This window comes from Loxodonta africana, chromosome 3 (assembly GCF_030014295.1).
Source record: "Loxodonta africana isolate mLoxAfr1 chromosome 3, mLoxAfr1.hap2, whole genome shotgun sequence".
Lineage (NCBI taxonomy): Eukaryota > Metazoa > Chordata > Mammalia > Proboscidea > Elephantidae > Loxodonta > Loxodonta africana.
In genome coordinates this window covers 58,208,197-58,227,538 of record NC_087344.1, presented here as the reverse complement: position 1 = coordinate 58,227,538, position 19,342 = coordinate 58,208,197, and the positions used below count along the sequence as shown (strand labels likewise).

Genomic DNA, 19,342 nt, shown 5'->3' with positions numbered 1-19,342 from the left:
CCTCAACACAAGTCTTCTTCCTCCTTCCATCCTATAAATGAGGCTCAGATAATAGATTCTAGCTCAAGAATCATTAAAATTACAGTTTCCAAATCAGAGGCAAAAGAAGTTAGTGGTGGCTAGAAGGCAGACAGGCTAAAATGACATTTCTGAGCTACATTCAAAGTAGCTGAAACCCCAATGTAAACTGCTAATCTGTAGCACCCTAGAGTACAGTGAAAATGTTCTGAATACACCTTGCCTTCCTCTACTCTATGGCTAAAGTATTTTTTAAGAATAAAGGACATAAACAAAAATTCACAGAATACAAATAACTAATAAATGTGAAAAAGCGGTCAGTTTCAGTAATCAAAAAAGTATAAATTGAGATGGGTTTTGGCTTACAGCAACAAAGATTCTCATGGTTAATTTTAATTAAAAAAATAGGGTGGGCAGTGGGGACATCAAATGGTTAGGCTTTCTGGGAAGCAATCTGGCAACATGTATCAAATTTAAAAAATGTTCAGACTCTTTGACAGGGTAGCTTTCCCTCTAGAATTCTATCCTAAGAAAATAATAATCAGAGATAGGGTCAAAATGAATGCTTCAAAGCTCAGCGGAGCAAGCGCGGGGGTCTGGGGAACATGGTTTGCGGGGACTTCTAAGTCAATTGGCAAAATAATTCTATTATGAAATCATTCTGCATCCCACTTTGAATGTGGCGTCTGGGGTCTTAAATGCTAACAAGCGGCCATCTAAGATGCATCAATTGGTCTCAACCCACCTGGAGCAAAGGAAAATGAAGAACACCAAGCCCACACGGCCACTAAGAGCCCAAGAGACAGAAAGGGCCACATGAACCAGAGACCTACATCATCCTGAGACCAGAAGAACTAGTTGGTGCCCGGCCACAATCGATGACTGCCCTGACAGGGAGCACAGCAGAGGACCCCTGAGGGAGCAGGAGATCAGTGGGATGCAGACCACAAATTCTCATAAAAAGACCAAACTTAATGGTCTGACTGAGACTGGAGGAATCCCGGTGGCCATGCTCTCCAGACCTTCTGTTGACACAGGACAGGAACCATCCCCGAAGACAACTCATCAGAAATGAAAGGGACTTGGAGAGAGACGCTGATGAAGAGTGAGCTAATTATATCAGGTGGACACTTGAGATTGTGTTGGCAACTCTTGTCTGGAGGGGGGATGGGAGGATAGAGAGAGAGGGAAGCTGGCAAAATTGTCAAGAAAGGAGAGACTGAAAGGGCTGACTCAAGACGGGGAGAGAAAGTGGGAGTAGGGAGTGAGATGTATGTAAACTTATATGTGACAGACTGATTGGATTTGTAAATGTTCACTTGAAGCTTAATAAAAGTTATTAAAAAAAAAAATGTACAGGGCTGTTCAGAGCTTAATTTATAATAAGGAAAAATTTGACACTTAAATGTCTAACAGTTAAATTATGATCCAGCTATCAGATAAAATATCATGCAGATATTAAAATCAATCAGGAGTAGGTTATACCAGATAAGTAGAACAGAATAAAGGTTTATCTTGGGACGGAAAGACAAAGTGATTATTAATATTTATATTTTTTAATTTTAAATGAAAGATTCTTAATGTATGACATGGATTGAATTGTGTCCACCAAAATTATGTGTACCAATTTGGCTAGGTCATGATTTCCAGTATTGTGTGACTGTCCACCATTTTGTCATCTGATGTGATTTTCCTATGTTTTGTAAATCCTATCTCTATGACATTGAGATGGGGTTACCGGCAGTTAACGTTAACAAGGTAGGGTTCAATCTACAAGACTGGATTGTGTCTTGAGCCAATCTCTTTTGAGACACAAAAGAGACAATCGAGCAGAGAGACATGGGGACCTCATACCACCAAGAAACAAGATCCAGAATTCTCTGGACCCCGGGGTCCCTGAGCTGAGAAGCTCCTCAACCAAGAATATTGATGACAAGGACTTTTCCCCAGAGCCAACAGACAGAGAAAGCCGTCTCCTGGAGCTGGCACCCTGAATTCCGATTTCTAGACTCCTAGACTGTGACAGAATAAATTCCTCTTTGTTAAGGCCATTTACGTGTAGTATTTCTGTTACAGCAGCACTAGCTAACGAAGACAATGTATATTTATGAGATTATGAAGTATAAAAAGGATCCCCCAAAAAACTCATGTAAGTATGATCTCGAGTCTCAAAAACAAAAATTGTATACATGTTAAAAAAATACATACCTAAAGAGAAAACAAGTAATTATTAATAGGGGCTATCTCTGGGTAATACAGTATTATAGACATTTTAAAACTCTTTCTTCCCTTTCTGGTTTTTTCCGTATTCTCTATAATAGTAATCCACACTTCTTATAGTCCAGGTGAAAAAACGTTGACATGAAAACTTACTGTGCGGTTCCTGATGAACAGAAAAACCTTCTGGGTCTGCTGTGGCCCACTGATGATATCAGGAAAACAGGCTGCCTCCTGAGAAGTCATCCGATCATGGGGAAGTCTGCTCTGGAAAGCCGCACCCTCCACACCTAGCAAAGAAAGCAGAGGACTTCTGGGAAAAGTGCAAGTGAATCCAAAACTCGGGATAATGATTACGTCTCAAACTCCTTTGTGCCTGAAGAACTCCGTAGACCTTTGCCTCGTTCAGGCAGATCTGACCTCCTTTTAAAAAGACTTCAGATTTGTCTCAAAAACTGAAATTAACTTAGAATTTAGCCATTCTTTTGAGCTTAACATTCCGAAGTTTACAGTTTACTAATGATTGAAACAATATACCTTATAGAACATAACAAGCCATCTGGAATATTTTCTTTATCCATAAAATAATTCTTAATATTGGGTGATACTCTAAATAAGCATCACTAATGTTGTACAACAAATTTTAAAACTAAACAACCAGAATAAAGGGAAGTACACTAACAGGAGAGCAGAAGAGGCTGTGGAGTAACACACACACACACGTTTTAGGGTTACAGAAGGAAAGTGAAGAGGGCTCTAAGGCTTAATAATCGACAGTAGGAAATACGTGATCCCATCAATGGTGCCATCCGTTAGTTCTCATAATCCAATGCTACCAAGCAGTGAGAGAAACTAAGCAGAATACGATTACAAAAAAGCAAGCAAGGCATTTACCTTTTCTGGCAGAAAAATTAGACGTGCTTTATTATTTACTACGAGTAAAAATATACGTAAATGTATTTATACGAACACCTTATAAAGGTATCCTTAACCACTATCCTATAAAAGTAGCAATTTAAAACACAATTTAAAGAGCTTCAAAATCCAATGCCACTGAAGTAAGTATATGTAACAAAGTACGCACCAAATATCCATATTTAATTATTTTAAAGCACATAATGCAAGAAGGTGGAAGCACTGATAAAGGAAGCAAAATGAAAGGAACGGCATTAGTAAGGTTAGGAAAGTAAAAAGAACAAGGCAGGTAAAGCTGTAACTTCGAAAATCAAACCTAAGCTACTGAGGGGTTTGTTTCCACAAAAACAGTAAAATGGCAAACACTACCTAAAAAGAAACAATGGTTAACAAGAGGTCGAGCAAAAATGTCTAGTGTTAATACAGGTCACGCTGTTCTCAGAGACAAGGAGAGAATGAATGCTACCCAACCACAGTAGATAATGAAGGCACAAATATTATGCTTCATATTACTAAATCAAGTCAACAATCCTTGAGTTTAATGAATCTCAACCTAAAATTAAAGACTGTCAGGACAATTAATTGTTCCTTATGGAAAAAAATAATCAAATAAGAACCATATTGTGGCAGAAGGGGCATAAAATAGAACAAAAAATGCTGTCTATCGGGGTACAGGTTATTTCAGTAATGTGAAATTTTCTAAAACTAGACAGCCTTGATGCCCGAAGTCCTCTATTACCAAATCAAAATAAATAAAAACAAAAACCAATACCAAAAGCATCTCACATTGTAAGAAACATTGTCTACACATTAATCCTGGGTACTGAACCGAGTATCTCTTTAAAGGTTACTTCTTGGTATATCTCATGACTGGATACCATGAAGCTGAAAATCAGCCATCTCTATTAAACTCTACTTCTCCCCACTAAAGATAGGTATACTTCTTGTTTTCTTAGCTATATTATCTTCTGTAGATCATTATATTATCTTCTCTATATTTAATAAGTGGTCACTGAACATTAATCCAGAAATCCTGGTGGCACAGTGGTTAAGAGCTACGGTTACTAAGCAAAAGGTCAGCATTTCAAATCCACCAGGTGCTCCTTGGAAACTCTATGGGGCAGTTCTACTCTAGCCTGTAGGGTCGCTATGAGTGGGAATCAACACGACAGCAACCGGTTTGGTTTCATGGGTTGAATATTAATCCTACTGCAAAGCATTATTTTCAATGACAGCCAGGATAACCAAGTCGGAATAAACACTGGCTTTTATTTTACATGTGGCTCCTCATTGCAAGTGTTTTCATCATCAAAAAAAAAAAAAAACCACTGTGATATGGTTAACTTTGAGAACTCTGAGAATATTTAATAATTAAAATTTTATTTGCCTTATTAGCCAACTTTATATAAATCATGTGACAGTTTCAAAGCATCTATAAATCAAGCATCAAAGTTTAACCAAAGGAATTAAAGAAGCTAAAAGTCACTTGTGACATCAATACCTGCTTAGAATATTTTTCTCTATTTCTATCTTTTATGTATCTACAAATAGTTATTCTTATACCAACATTAATTTTTTAAAAAAAAATGGTCTTTAAAAACTCTCAGTAATTATTTCCTTCCTTTTGTTTTTTCGAGATAAAGACTATTATTTATTTCAAGGAATGAAGATCCTTATCAAAACTAGGATGAAAAGCCTGTGAGAAAATAAGCTTTTTTTAAAGAAACAAAAAATATGTTCATGTGGAACCTAAACTACACAGAAGCTCAAACATTTCCAAACATACGACATTTCCAAAGTGAAGTAATAAGGTGCCTGCATGATCTAATGCATCTGTATCTCCCTTGGGGGAAAAGCCTTAAAGAATGCAGCTGACCTTAACAACATCCTTTTTAAGAGGAAGTAGCACTCACTAGTAGAGATAATTCATAAGTTAAGTTACACTTGGCTCTGGAATACAGTTTAGTACTTTGGGGTCTGTGTACACTTAATGGAATCTGGTATTCTGGAAATTTAGAATGTTTCAAAGAAGATGCTGCCTAAATTTTTAAGAAGCCCCAAGGCTGCAGATATACCGGTCTTACCCTCTGTTCAATTCCTTCTTGCTTACCACTTCACACAGTAAATTTCATTAACGCTTTCAGAATGCAGTCATGCTGACGCAGAACCACCCTTTCTAATGGTCTGACTGGCTAACACTTTCTCTGAAAACACTGTAAGCTAGTTAAATGTTTACGGAAATAATAGGGGGTGTAAGAATATAGGCCCTCTATTCCATGAAATCATTCCCTGCCCCTCATTCTGATATGACACAAGTAATATTTGACCAGAGTAAGGTAACAGATACATAAAAATTAACAGAGAAGAAAAGCCTCAGTGAATGACTTGCCTTTGATTTTTTTCATAAAGTAGATAACTACCTACCATAGCTAGATTTCTATTGGAAGAGTGAAAACAAAAACCGATGGAAGCTACATGTAAAAGACTGCTTAAAATGAGCAAACTATAGATGTACCATATTAAGTCCTATAATGGTTTAAAAATAAAATACTGGGAAGAAAAAAAGAAGAGAATCATGATTCCTTTGCTTTAGGATTTTGATCTTTAGGGTAAATGCAATTTTAAATGAGTCTATGAGGGAGGGTGTAAGGGATAGTTCATATACTAAAAACCAAGACTTCTGGGTTCACACTCCTCCTTCCCAACTGTTGGTGTATCCCTGGTCTAACTTCCGTGTATTACAAGTCCTGATCCATAAACTAGGGGTGATACAATACTATCTGTTTAAAGGCAGGAAGCCTGACCAGATGACTTCACGTTCCGTTCCAGCTCTGATTCAGGATGTACACACCAAATTGATGCGGATTTTAAGAAGTCAAGACATGACCCTGGCCCCAAGCAAGACACCCATGAGGGACTTCATTAGGAGAAGTATGTTGATCACTTATAGCCACACGTTTCTAACTTTGACTGATCATCTCACAAATGCATGCTTCTGAGCATGACGAAGACCTGAAAAGAGATCCTGAAGGGTTCAGAACAGTTACCACCACTCCTGGAAACACTCAGCACTTACATTCCACTAAGAGGTAAGTCAGTAGCACCACAGGTTATGAAAGTCTCTTTTTACTTTCAGCAATACATCCTATGCACTTTAAGCAAAAGAGCAAATATTCATTCACATAAAAACAAAAAGCAACAAAAGAAAGCTCAATTTCTTTCTTCAAGATTAGAGTTCTAAAGGCCATCCCCAACGACAGGTCCCATGGAAGGCCTAACTGTGTATCATTTGATGATTTGATGAAAAGCATTCTTAAAGGTTTATCTACCAAGATATAAACTCTGAATGAGGATTTTAATTCCTCCAAGATCAGCATGTACTGGTTCCCAACCTCCGACCCTTGGCATAACATGTAAAAGCATCTACCTGTAACATTCGTGTCCCCTAACTATGAATTTCTGTACTAACACTGAACTACTTCGATTCAAGACAGTAAAATGCACATATATGCAGCAACTGCAACAAATAATTTGAAAGTGATTTAACAGTTGAAAAGTGACAAACTCTCAAAGTAATACCTACTCCAGTTCTATCAAAATGTATATACAAACCAGCTTTGAGCACCGCAACACACAAAACGTTCTTTAAGAAGCAAAGGATGAAATCTAGACATGCTACCTTGGATTACTGGAACAAACTTTAACTGTTCCACATGGTGACCCCTATAAATCATTTAACCCTTTGTTTTTTCCTAGAGGTTAAAAATTACATGTCGTTGGGTGTAAAAAGAAGTATCTTGGGCAGACTTTTTTTAGAAGATAATTTTCATGTGAGAAACAGATTTTTAAAATCCAAAATGATTAACTATGTAAACTGGAAAAAAAAAAATGTACCCAACATCATGTAACAATCATTTCTAAAAAGATGTCACTTGCCTGCATACCTCTGACTAATCCTAGAATAAGGAGCCTTGGTAGTACAGTGGTTAAGCGTTTGGCTGCTAAGTGAAAGGTTGGTGGTTTAAAACCACCAGCCACTCCGCGGAAGAATGATGTGGCAGTCTGTTTCTGTAAAGATTTACAGCCTTGGAAACCCTATGGAATGGTTCTACCCTGTCCTATAGGGTCGCTACAAGTCGGAATCGACTCAACGGCAATGGGTTTTTTAGTCCTAGAATGCCTTTCGGTCCTGTTTTTGTAAAGACTTTCCAGCCTATGGCTTCTATCTATGTATACTGCTGTATTTCTTTATTAAAGGTCCCATGATTCCTAAGTCTGTATTTTATATCAAGTTTACTATTACTGTAAAGGCTGTTGTGGAAAAAGTATGCGCCATCTCCTCAAAAACATGAAGAAGAGCGGAGGGCTGAGACCGGCCTGAGGACTTCAGAAGGTTTTGCTTGCTTTTGGTCTGGCTATGCTCTCTCCTATTATACTACTCTATCCTGTGGGTTAAATGTCCCCTGCGCTTCTGGCTAAAATGTGGATACCACAGCCAAAAACACTTGCAAGCATCAATCCCTGACTTGGCGGCTCTTGCTACTAAGTGGCAAGCATCTAACGCCACCCTCACCTGATGCTTGGCCGTCTCCATACCCTCCAGAACTGTCGTCTTGAAGTCCTCCTGCTTGCCCTGTGGAAGGAAAGAGGAGAACTCAGGGACCTTACTCCATAAATTAAGATATTATCTGGACATAAAGGCCTAGTAGTTGGCGACTCATGAATTCACCACCAACTAGTAAACCCGTTTTCAGAGAGTTCCTTCTTCTGGAATCAAGGCCCAGGGAATCACATCGTAGTCTTCCAAATTCTGGCCAGGAAATTTCAACTTTACACACCTGATTCTTGTGAAAGGCAGCGGAACAAAGTACAAAGCGTTTCTAATTGCTAAATACTTGCTGTGAGTATTGTTTAACAGTCAAAAGCGGATGGGAAAAAAACAGGATTCCAAGTGTCTTTTACTACCCATTGCTAGATTGAAAATGGATGTGGCATGGACTCTAGACCTAGAGTTGCAACAATTTAGCATCAGCTCAATATCCCTTTACCTACCTAAAAAGAATAAATATAAGACAAAAAGCAAAAGATTATTTTAATGAAAAATCCTTACTTTCTCTTCAAGGGAGACTATAACTAAAAGATTCAGCTCCAAAAGAGTTTCACTTACTACAAATCCTAAACGGGTACTAGAGTTGAATATGCCAGTGGTTCCTTAGTAGAATTTTAGAAAATACCTTAAGACAACCTACAGTCATATGTTAAGTAATGTAGACAGACATACACTTTGGAAGTGGGGGAAGACAAGATCTTAGGAGAGCGTTTACCTCAAGCTACGTAAGTCTTGTAAGAAATATCCGTTGTTGATTAATGTGTAAAAATAACTTTAAGAAAAGTATCAAAGCTTGAAAGTTCAATCTGAAAAAATCAGGACTGTCTTCCAGACTCTTTCAAAAGCTATTACCAAAGGAGATGCTACCATCTTAACCTTCTAGCCACCTGGTACGCTACAGAAAAACTACAGTGTGACGTTTTGAAGATATGAATGCACCAGCCCCAATCATTTGAATCTGGACAAATTTCATTAAACAGTGTATTTTAAAAGATAGATCCCAAATAGAAAGCAGTTTGATTACTTCAACATTCTGGCTAAAAGGGAGCAGTAAAGTGAAACATAGCCCTTTACTACAGGAATGCTCCAAGGTCTGTGAGACATAAAGTAACATCTTCAAGTATACGAAGGACAGAAATAGCTATTTATAAAAAAGAGATAATTGATAAATTAATAAGACTGATCATTTTTAATGATATTAGAATGCGTTGCTAGAAGGCAAATGTTCTGCTTTGAAGGTAGGAAAGAATGTCATTCTGAAAGTATTTTACTACATGAAGGGTCCTTCAGGTTCTAGAAGGTTATGCTTTTCAAACAAGGCAAAAGTGTATAATCTGTTGTTTATAGACTGGGAAAAAGACATACGAATATGAAGTTGTTGTCGTTAGGTGCCATCAAGTTGGTTCCAAATCATAGTGACCTCGGTGCAACAGAGCAAAACACTGCTCGGTCCTGTGCCATTCTCACAACTGTTGCTATGTTTGAGCCCATTGCTACAGCCACTGTGTCAATCCACCTTGTTGAGAGTCTTCTTCTTTTTCACTGACTCTCTACTTTACCAAGCATGATATCCTTCTCCAGGGACTAGTCCCGCCAGATAACATGTCCAAAGTATATGAGATGAAGTCTCGCCATTCTCACTTCTAAGGAGCATTCTGGCTGTACTTCTTCCAAGACAGATTTGGTCATTTTTCTGGCAGTCGATGGTATATTCAGTATTCTTTGCCAACACCATAATTCAAAGGCATCAACTCTTTTTCGGTCTTATTTGTTGTCCAGCTTTTGCATGCATATGAGGTGACTGAAAATGGCTTGGACCAGGCACACTTTAGTCCTCAAAGTAACATCTTTGTTCTGTAACACTCAAAGAGAGGTCTTTTGCAGATTTGTCTAATGCATCATCTGATTTCTTGACTGCTCCTTCCATGGGCGTTGATTGTGTAGCCAAGGAAAATGAAATCCTTGACAACTTCTATCTTTTCTCCATTTACCACAATGTTGCTGATTAGGCCAGTTGTGAGGATTTTTGTTTTCTTTGTTTCTTCATGTTCTGTATGTTTTCTTTACGTTGTGTAATCCATACTGAAGGCTACAGTCTTTGACCTTCACCAGTAAATGCTTCAAGTCTTCTTCGCTTTCAGCAAGCACGACTGTGTCAACTGCATATCACTAGCTGTTGGTAACTCTTCCTCCAATCCTGATGTTGCATTCTTCATATAGCCCAGCTTCTTGGATTATATGCTCAGCATACAGATAAGTATGGTGAAAGTATACAACCTTATTGCACACCTTTCCTGATTTTAAACCCGCAGTATTTCCTTGTTCTGTTTGAACGTCTGTCTTTGATCTGTGTACAGGTTCCACATGAGCATGTTTAAGTGTTCTGGAATTCCCATTCTTCACAATGTTATCCATAATTGTTATGATCCACACAGTCGAATGCCTTTGCATAGTCAATAAAACACAGGTAAACATCTTTCTGGTATTCTCTGCTTTCAGCCAAGATCCATCTGACATCAGCAATGATATTCCTTATTCCACGTTCTCTTCTCAATCTGGCTGAACTTCTGGCAGACCCTTGTCCATGTACTGCTGCAACCACTTCTGAATTGTCTTCAGTAAAATTTTACTTGCATGTGATATTAATGATATTGTTAGAAAGTTTCTGCATCCTGTAGGGTCACTTTTCTTTGGAATAGGCATAAATATGGATGTCTTCCAGTCGGTTGGCCAGGTAGCTGTCTTTTCCAAATTTCTTGGCATAGTGAATGAGCACTTCCAGCGCTGTATCCTTTTGTTGAAACATCTCAATTGGTATTCCATCAATTCCTGAAGCCTTGTTTCTCAATAATGACTTCAGTGCAGCTTGGACTTCTTCCTTTAGTACCATTGGTTCTTGATCATATGCTACCTCTGGAAATGGATGAATGTAAATCACCAATTCTTTTTGGTACGGTGACTCGTATTCCTTCCATCTTCTTTTGCTACTTCCTACGTCATTCAATATTTTGCCCACAGAATCCTTCAATATTATAACTGCAAGACTGAATTTTTTCCTTCAGTTCTTTCATCTTGAGAAATGCTGTGTTCTTCCCTTTTGGTTTTCTAACTCCAGGACTTCACACGTGTCATTATGATACTCTGTCTTCTCCAGCTGCCCTTTGAAATCTTCTGTTCAGTTCTTTTACTTCATCATTTCTTCCGTTTGCTTTAACTACTCTACATTCGAGAGCAAGTTTCAGAATCTCTATAATTATGAAGAGATGACATCAATTACTAAATCCAATCTGCAAATTTATCTGTAAAATGCAGACACTACATTTTGAATGTTAATTTTTATTAAGTTCTCAGTTCATTCATAAAATCTTTTATAGTTTTTTTTTTCTTTTTTAATAGTTATTGTCATTGATTTGTTTGGTTCCAAATAGAACCAAGCTAGATCAAAACACCGAATTGTTATTTGTAAAAGGTGGAAAGGAGGAGGCTCAGAAATATAGGTTCCAAAATAACATAGAGTCTCTCTCTCAAATTATGTTCCTGGCTTGGCAAAGAATGAAAGCAGCAATCTCTTATTGTGAAGGCACCTCATCATTTCTTTAAAAAAAAAAACAAAAAACCAAAAGAACAATGACCAAAAATATTCTCAAGCTAGCCATTGTCTGAATTATTTAATTCTTCCTATTTTTATCATTTTCCTTCTTTTCCTACTACATGTCATATAACATGCTAAGTAGTTGATTTTAACCTACAGGTTGCTCTCAACTGAGTTTTTATCTGAGTCAACATTCCTTAATAAAAAAAGCATGAATTTCTTACCTCTGACTTATGCACTCAAAATGTTAACAAGAGGAAAAGAGCAATGAGGCAGGACAGAATCTTTTGTCTTATAAAGATCATTCTATGGTAAAAACACATAGAAGAAATGTGGAAAAATATTCAAAATCCTGGGAAGATTTTACAAAGGGATCCTTCATAAGAGCAAAAAGTCAAAACATGTGGAAGGGCATAAGGGAACACATCCACCTGCAGATATAGGTTTGGTGGTGAATAGTTCTACATACATAACTATAGCTGTTGCTTATATCTTACATATGACCAAACTCCTTGCGGAATGTGTTCCTAGGTCTCAAGGCAAAGGATCATATAGACTCAAGGGATATCTACATCAATTGGCACAACATAGTTCATAAAGACAAAGTTCTGCATCCTACTTTGGTGAGTAGCATCTGCAGTTTTAAAAGCTTGCAAATAGCAATCTAAGATACAACTACTGGTCTCTTACTGCCTGGAGCAAAGGAGAGTGAAGAAAACTAAAGACCCAAGGGAGCAATTAGTCTAAAGGACTAATGGACCTCATGAACCACATCCTACATGACCCCGAGAAGAACTAGACGGTGCCCGGCTACCACTACTGACTGCTTTGACTGGGATAAGAGAGGGTCCCACAGAGCAGAAGAAAAACTGTAGAACAAAAAATCAACTTCACAAAAAAGACTAGACTTACTCATTTAACAGAGACTGGAGGAAACTCTGAGACTATGGCCCTAACACATCCTTCTGAACTGGAACTGAAGCCATTTCTGAAGACCACCCTCAGCCAAACCACAGACCCATAAAATAAATAATAACATCCAAGAGGAACGTGCTCCTTAAAACAACCAATTATACAAGATCAAAAGGGCAACATTTGCCCAAAAGCAAAGATGAAAAGGCAATTCAGGATGAAAGGAAACAAGAGAACCAAGGACGGAAATGGGTGGAGTGCTGGCACATCGTGGGGAATGAGGCCAGTGTCATAGAACACTTTACGTACAAACCATTGAAAGGGAAACTAGTTTGCTCTGTAAACGTTCACCTTATGTATAAAAAAATTAAGAACTACCTGTATGGGGTTGAATTGACAATGGCAACTCAAAAGGTTAGACAGGAAGCTTAGAGGGCAGTTGAGTTTATACTAATGGGGGAGGAATAATTCAGAAAAAGAGGGTAAGACTGGTTGCATAACTTGAAGAATGTAATCAGTGTCACTGAATTGTACATGTAGAAACGGTTAAATCGGTATATGTTCTCGTGTATATTTTCAACAACAACGAAAAGTAAACCAAAAAACGTCAAAACAGGACTTTGAATCAGTTCGAACCCCTGATAATAATTTGGATTTCAATCCCAGATATACTGAATCAGACTGTACATTTTAACAAGATCCCCAGGTGGTTCTTATGTATAATAAATTTTGAGAACCACTGATCTACTAGCACTTATCAGAACTGGTCCCTAGCTGGCAGCATTAGCATCATCTGGGAACTTGTTAGAAATGCAAATTCTCACCTGGGGGTTTGAGCCAGAACAAGTTTGAGGCCCTGCATCAAAAAGAGAAATGAAACTCCAAAGCATTATTTAAGCAAAGAAATGGGAGGAAACCAAGGAGAAACTGATAGAAACATAAAACATAAGAAATAATGAAAAACTAAAAAGCACTTAAAACTAAGAAAAAGAACAAGATATTTATCTATTGAGTTGATGAAGGTCCATAACTTGTTTGGAAGGTAAAAGATAAGGTTGCCATCTCTCATCTCCTGAGTATTTTGAGGGTGCCTACTTCTCCAAAGACAGCTTAAAATGATCATCTTTATTAGTGGTATTCTGGACCAATTCATCATTTTCTTAAACACAGCACACATACAAACATTTGCTGTTAACTTTCCACCCAGATTGTGTCTCTGATTAAAACACTGAAATGTGATACTCATCTGTTCTTTGGGTCTTTCAGGCCAAGACTATGCTTCTGACGGTGGTACAGACATGTAACAGCAGGCAAGTAGGGTTACTATCTTACGTGAGCTCATATTCAAAACAGAAAACAAAAACATGCAAAAGCCACTTTTTAATATTACCTTGTCTTGGCACCATTGCACTGGAGGTTTCCTTTTGTTTTCATTCCCACCACTGCACACACAAAAAACCCTTCAAGCTTGAAATAAAGACCCTTATATACAGGTTATTTATGCATTAACTTATCCAAGTTGAAAATTGATCATTTTTGGTTTATCTTACATGGCAGCCTTTCATTTGTCTTCTATACTTTCTATAGCTCTGATAAGTCATTCCTGATGAACAGTGAGGTATTTTAGTTACAGTCTCACTACTGGATGCTTTTCCTATCTCAATTTAAATTCTCAAGAGACTATTCTTCCAACATCTAAAAGGGAAATCTATGATGACTTTTAAATACCTTCATCTGGCAAGTACTGAGGTGAGAACCACTGGTTTGTTGTTCCCAAGAACATACCGATGATAGATTCACAAAATGACCATTCAGTTTCCTGGAATCACATTCAAGTTGATGACTTTTGTAAACATTTTAAAAAACATCTAAATCTTCTGGGAAGCAATGATCTTTTAAACAGAACATCAATTCATCAAAATAGCCAAGTTTATGGACTAAAAGCTGATACCTAAGAAACCAGCAGGGGAAAAAACATTTCAAAAAGTTAAAGCTGTTTTTGAGCACGTAAGCTTCTATGGCATTAACATATCAGTTGAGTTTCTGATTTAATAATATCACTAATTCAGTGTTTACTGAGTACCTGCCCAAAAACTGCCAAGCACAAATACAAAAGTAGAATAGAGGCCCTGCTTTCAAGGAGCTTATAATCTAATTGGGGAAAGATGAAAAATACCCATGAAAATTATTTTTAGGAAAAAAAAAGAAGCTAACAGACTTTGGAGACCATGAAGTTTTTCTGGACAAGTCAGAAAGACTGGATAGATTGGGAGGCAGCAACACCACCACAATGTCCCAGAAAAACATGGAAAAAGGCAAGAAGAAAAGCATAGCCACGGTATGTGCAGAGGACCCTATCCTAAGCAGGTGGTCTGAACGAACAGTGGGAGGTCAAGTGGGATGGGTCAAAGTGGGATGGGTAAAACAGACCACCTTCACTGCCAAAATATAAACTTGGTCTTAATAGTAATTGGGGAAAACTGTATGCTCTTTGGCAGGAGAGCAGCAAGACAAGTGGTATTTTAGTTAAACTAAGCTGGTCACTTTATACCGGTTGGATTAGAGGAGAAAGGTGACCTGCATAAGGCAGATCCAACTGCAGGGCTACTGAAGTAATTTAGATGTGAAGTGAAATCCATGAGGATAAGAAGGTGACAGTGAGAATGGGTAAGGCATAACAAACCAAAGAGGCTGTGTGCAGGAAGACACATGACTTTATAACAGATTTGACAGCAGAGATACAAGACTTTCAAAATGAATTCAAGTTTTTAAGTTTGAGAGTAGTAATGTATTGGACAAAATAGGAAATTTGGGAGAAAGGAGAGAGAAATAGAAACGTTCTAAAGATAGCTGGAAATTAAAGAACCAAATCCAGAGTAAGAATGGGGCTAATAGACTTCAAAATCACATGGAAATAATAACCTGAGGATGGCGCAGGACCAGGCAGTGTTTCATTCAGTTGTACACAGCGTTGCTATGAGTTGGAACCAACTCAATGGCACCTAATAACAACAATAATAGGCCTAACAATAATAGGCTCAGAGTTTGAAGCAGTTAACGCATGACTAAATTCATGAACATAAGGAAAATCATGGTTCCAAAAAGGAATTGATCAACATAAACAAATGCCAAAAAAAAAGATTTAGAAAGGTCATGAGCTGTTAGTGACCATAACCATTTCATGCTGCCTTCCTGGTCCTCTCTGTAGTGAGAGGTGGCTTAAAAACACCATTCAAGTATCCCATTCTTGATAGATCTCTTTCCTGCCAACTTTCTGACTATGGTTCTTGGCAAAAGAATGACTATCTATGGCAGTTATAAGAAATGCAAAGGAAAGTAAAATGGGCTCACAGAGGTAAACTAAGCTTGTTAGGTGCCGTCAGGTCAGCTCTGATTCATAGCGACTCCATGTACAACAGAACCAAACACTGCCTGGTCCTGAGCCATCCTTACCATCAAGACTAAACTAGCTTAAGGAAAAGAAAAACCCTCAGGGATTCCTTTGAAGCATAGTAGAGGCTTTTTAACATGGCTGCTACTGTTCTATGCTCTCCAGCAAGGCTACCCAAAATGAAATTTATGGGTTCCAGTTGGAACAGCAATCCCGAGGTTACAATGCCATTTAAAATTATAAACTAAAACTGATAGCCTTACGGTCTAGAAAGGGAGAAAAAAAAATCGTTCTGCTTGAGGTAGGAGGCCCTCTGAAACTTCTCCACTGTACCAACGAAGAAGCAGAGCACTGCTCACTTGTGCCTGAAGACTCACCACTAGGGCAAAAATGAGACACTTAGTACCAGAGAACCTATCCTGTATAAAAGAAAGTAAAAGCCCAACAAGCTAGAGACGAAAGCAAAGCTTTTAGAAGCTAATGGAAAGAACATGCTTTCTACCAAGCTATTTCCCTTTACCTCCACATTCCACAGTTGGGATTTTCTAGATCTGTACTTATTTTGCTGTGTAGTTCACATTTCAAAATGCTGCAAAGAAAGCCTACAATTTAGATACACTGCTGCTATGTTATGTCGCCCAACTACCAAGCTTAAGGTGTGTCTGAGTAGTTAAAACAAAGCTTACATTTGTAGTTCTTCACCTGTTTTTAAAAAATACAATCTTAAACTTCTTTCTGGAGCTCCTATGTAAAGAACCATTGTAACTTTTCACAGCTGATAACCATGAATGAGTTTCGCAACAAGCGAATCCTCTTTTCCTGCTTAGGCAACAGTTTCTCAGAACTCTGGCTATCTGTACCCCTAGACTCTATGATTAGAGGCTCCAAAACCAAAAACCAAACCCACTGCCGTCGAGTCAATTCCGACTCATAGCGACCCTATAGGACAGAGTAGAACTGCCCCATACGGTTTCCAAGGAGTGCCTAGTGGATTCTAACTGCCAACCTTTTGGTTAGAGGCTCCTTCCACTTTAAATATGCCTTGGGTCTACAATTCTGTAAGGAAGATACCTCTTAGGCACTAATTAATCATACATGTTCTATCAGAAGATTAAAACAAACAAACTAAAAAATACAACCCTACCTTCAAGTGTTTAAAAACATTTCTAATCAGAAAATATGGCAAAATTTTCACATCTGTTATATCTTGATACTTAATACATGATTTCAATTATACTATCCTCTGAGAAAAGAGTCTATATTAGTGAGTAGTAAGATCTGCCATTCTTCTCATGATTTAACATTAGAGATTAAATACCAAGCTTTTAATTAAAATGGGGTGTGTGTGTGTTTGTGTGTGTGTGTCTAACAGTTCCAGATGCTTAAAGAATGACCCATTTATCAGTGACAAACTATTGGAAATGGGATACAAAAACACTTTCTAAAGTTTCCAAAAGCGACAGGTCACATATGTATATCGACCTGGTATATAAACTGATCGGTTTTTTTTTTCTTTTTTTAAATAAAATGCCAATCTATCCTATTCCTGGTTCAACACTGTGTTTAATAAATACATCTACATAAAGGTGGATTTTACATTTTCCCATTTGATCCTAATAAGCCCCACTTTACAGATGAGAAAATCCTCATACAAAGTATCTCTTTCTTATATTATACCATAATCAGATCAAATAAATGACAGTAGCAAAAAGAATTTTAAAAACTTATAAAATTCGTCAGCTAATAAAAAGTAAAACAAAATAACCAACAAAACAAAATTACTGAGGTCAATCTCTCAAAGACTGAACATAAACTGACAGCATCTGATCCAATAGTTTCCATCAGTCAAAAGCGGTAACAGTCAAAGATCAAGGCTCTAAAACTACTTCTTAAACGCCCAACTTCACTCCTTCATATTTAACGTAAAACTCCCAAAATTCCATTTGGAGGAGAAACACTATTTAAAAACAACTTGAGTTCTCCTTCTCCTTTATATACACTTTTATTTTATTCCTTCACTCCTCAATTATTAATACCATAACCTTAAAGTAATTGTGGATTCTAGTCTTCGTCTTCAAACCCTTAGAATCTGGCACCGTGTCTAGAACAAAGAATTCTAGTTATACAATTAATGTGCATAAAGTACATGAACTGCCCACACCTGAGGGAAATCTTATTTTGTGTAGAAAATGTGCGTTTTATTAAAAAAATTTTTTTCCCTCCACACTACCAATTCCCTCTCCACTTTTTTTTTTTTAACTCTTTCAGTAAGCCAAGAAGGATTTGGGAAGACTTTCTTCCCTCCCACACTGTCTGCCTCTAAGTCTCCCTAGAACTTTTATACTGAAACTTAGCACTTAAGAGCACTTTCTATCCACATTTATTTATGCATTTACATCCCACGCGAAGGTTATAAGTTCTCTGAGTGTGAAGAACAGGTGTTCTATAACCACATATGTCTTGGTCCATTTTTAGTATCACTCACAATTCCCATACATATAAAGTGCTTTAAAGAACTCTGTTGAATTGATCTAGATTACCTTTTCAGTCTGTGACATTTTTTTCTCAGCCCTCCAGTAAGTTATTCTGGAGCACACTTCCAAACAGAACACACTGAAATGATGCTATACAAAAAAAAGGCAAGAAAATTAATCCCAGGTTTTGTTTTCAGAATGTATGCATCATATATAATGGGTGCTCAAATGATTTCAAGCATTTATTTTCCATTAGCAGGTCAAAATGGCAACACAGACAACTTTGTCAGGAATGAACTCCCAGGTCACTTCTGGTAAATCTACAAAGAGGGTCTTCTGCTGGGTATGGCCATGTAACAGAATTCTATAATCTTTCCTGTGGAGATAACTGGAGTCAATGCTCATCCAGAATTACGCTTCCTCTCTGGCTCCACTCGTAGGCATGAAAAGAAATCAGGGATAAAAGCCTGGGATAAATCATTTGAGATTAGTACTAGCCTGATAAAAATAAAACCGACCATAACTGCCCATGCTGCCAAACCCAGTACTTCGCAACCACCATCCATGCCTGTTATCGTTACCAGTATGAGCACCTTGAAGGGGAGCGCAGAGCACCTTATTATAAACAAAGAACTATGCAAGCATAAAGCGATGATATTAGGACCGTTGATTTCTTTCTTTTAACGTATGGAAACCAGTCTTCAACTCTTCTCTGGTCAAATTCTATTATAACAAGTTCTAAAGGATAGTCCGAAAGGTTCTGCCTTTTGCATTTTTGCTATCCTGAATTATCACTCTATCAAACTTTGGGAAATCTTTGCCATATGGATACTTTCATTATAACAGCATTTGTGTAAGAATTCATTGAATTTTAAATTTTTCTGCCCATACAAATAAATTTTATATAGTTTCTGTAATTTAGTATTTTTAGTAATTTAGGCTGCATCTCCTATGATTACTGTATGAACAGAGGCTCAAAATTACCCCAATATTTTCTGTCATACCAATCTCTCACATCAACAAATTTTGTACTTTATTTGATAGTCTATGTCTCTTAAAAACACACACACACTCTCTCACTCTCCACACACAACAGAGAAAAGATCAAGTACTTCTTTTGGTTCAAATAAGGATATAAATAAGGAGATTAAGCGATTCTTTATCTTTGGTCTTCGAATAAAATAGAGTATAACACAGAACTGTCACCGATCGAA

The 19,342-nt window shown here is 37.5% G+C and overlaps 1 protein-coding gene across 3 annotated transcripts in view; it reads right to left on the bottom strand.

Annotated features, from left to right (window-relative positions):
- Positions 1-19,342, bottom strand: part of KDM1A (lysine demethylase 1A) — a 73,935-nt gene that overhangs the window by 44,039 nt on the left and 10,554 nt on the right. For 2 of the 3 annotated variants that reach the window (XM_010595066.3, XM_010595065.3), the window contains exons 3-4: positions 7,724-7,783; positions 2,392-2,525 (exon numbers count right to left, since the gene is read on the bottom strand). In XM_010595066.3, the coding sequence (XP_010593368.1) occupies positions 2,392-2,525; positions 7,724-7,783 (194 nt within the window). The remainder of the gene's footprint in view (positions 1-2,391; positions 2,526-7,723; positions 7,784-19,342) is intronic. The other variant, XM_003415371.3, reaches the window with a different exon arrangement.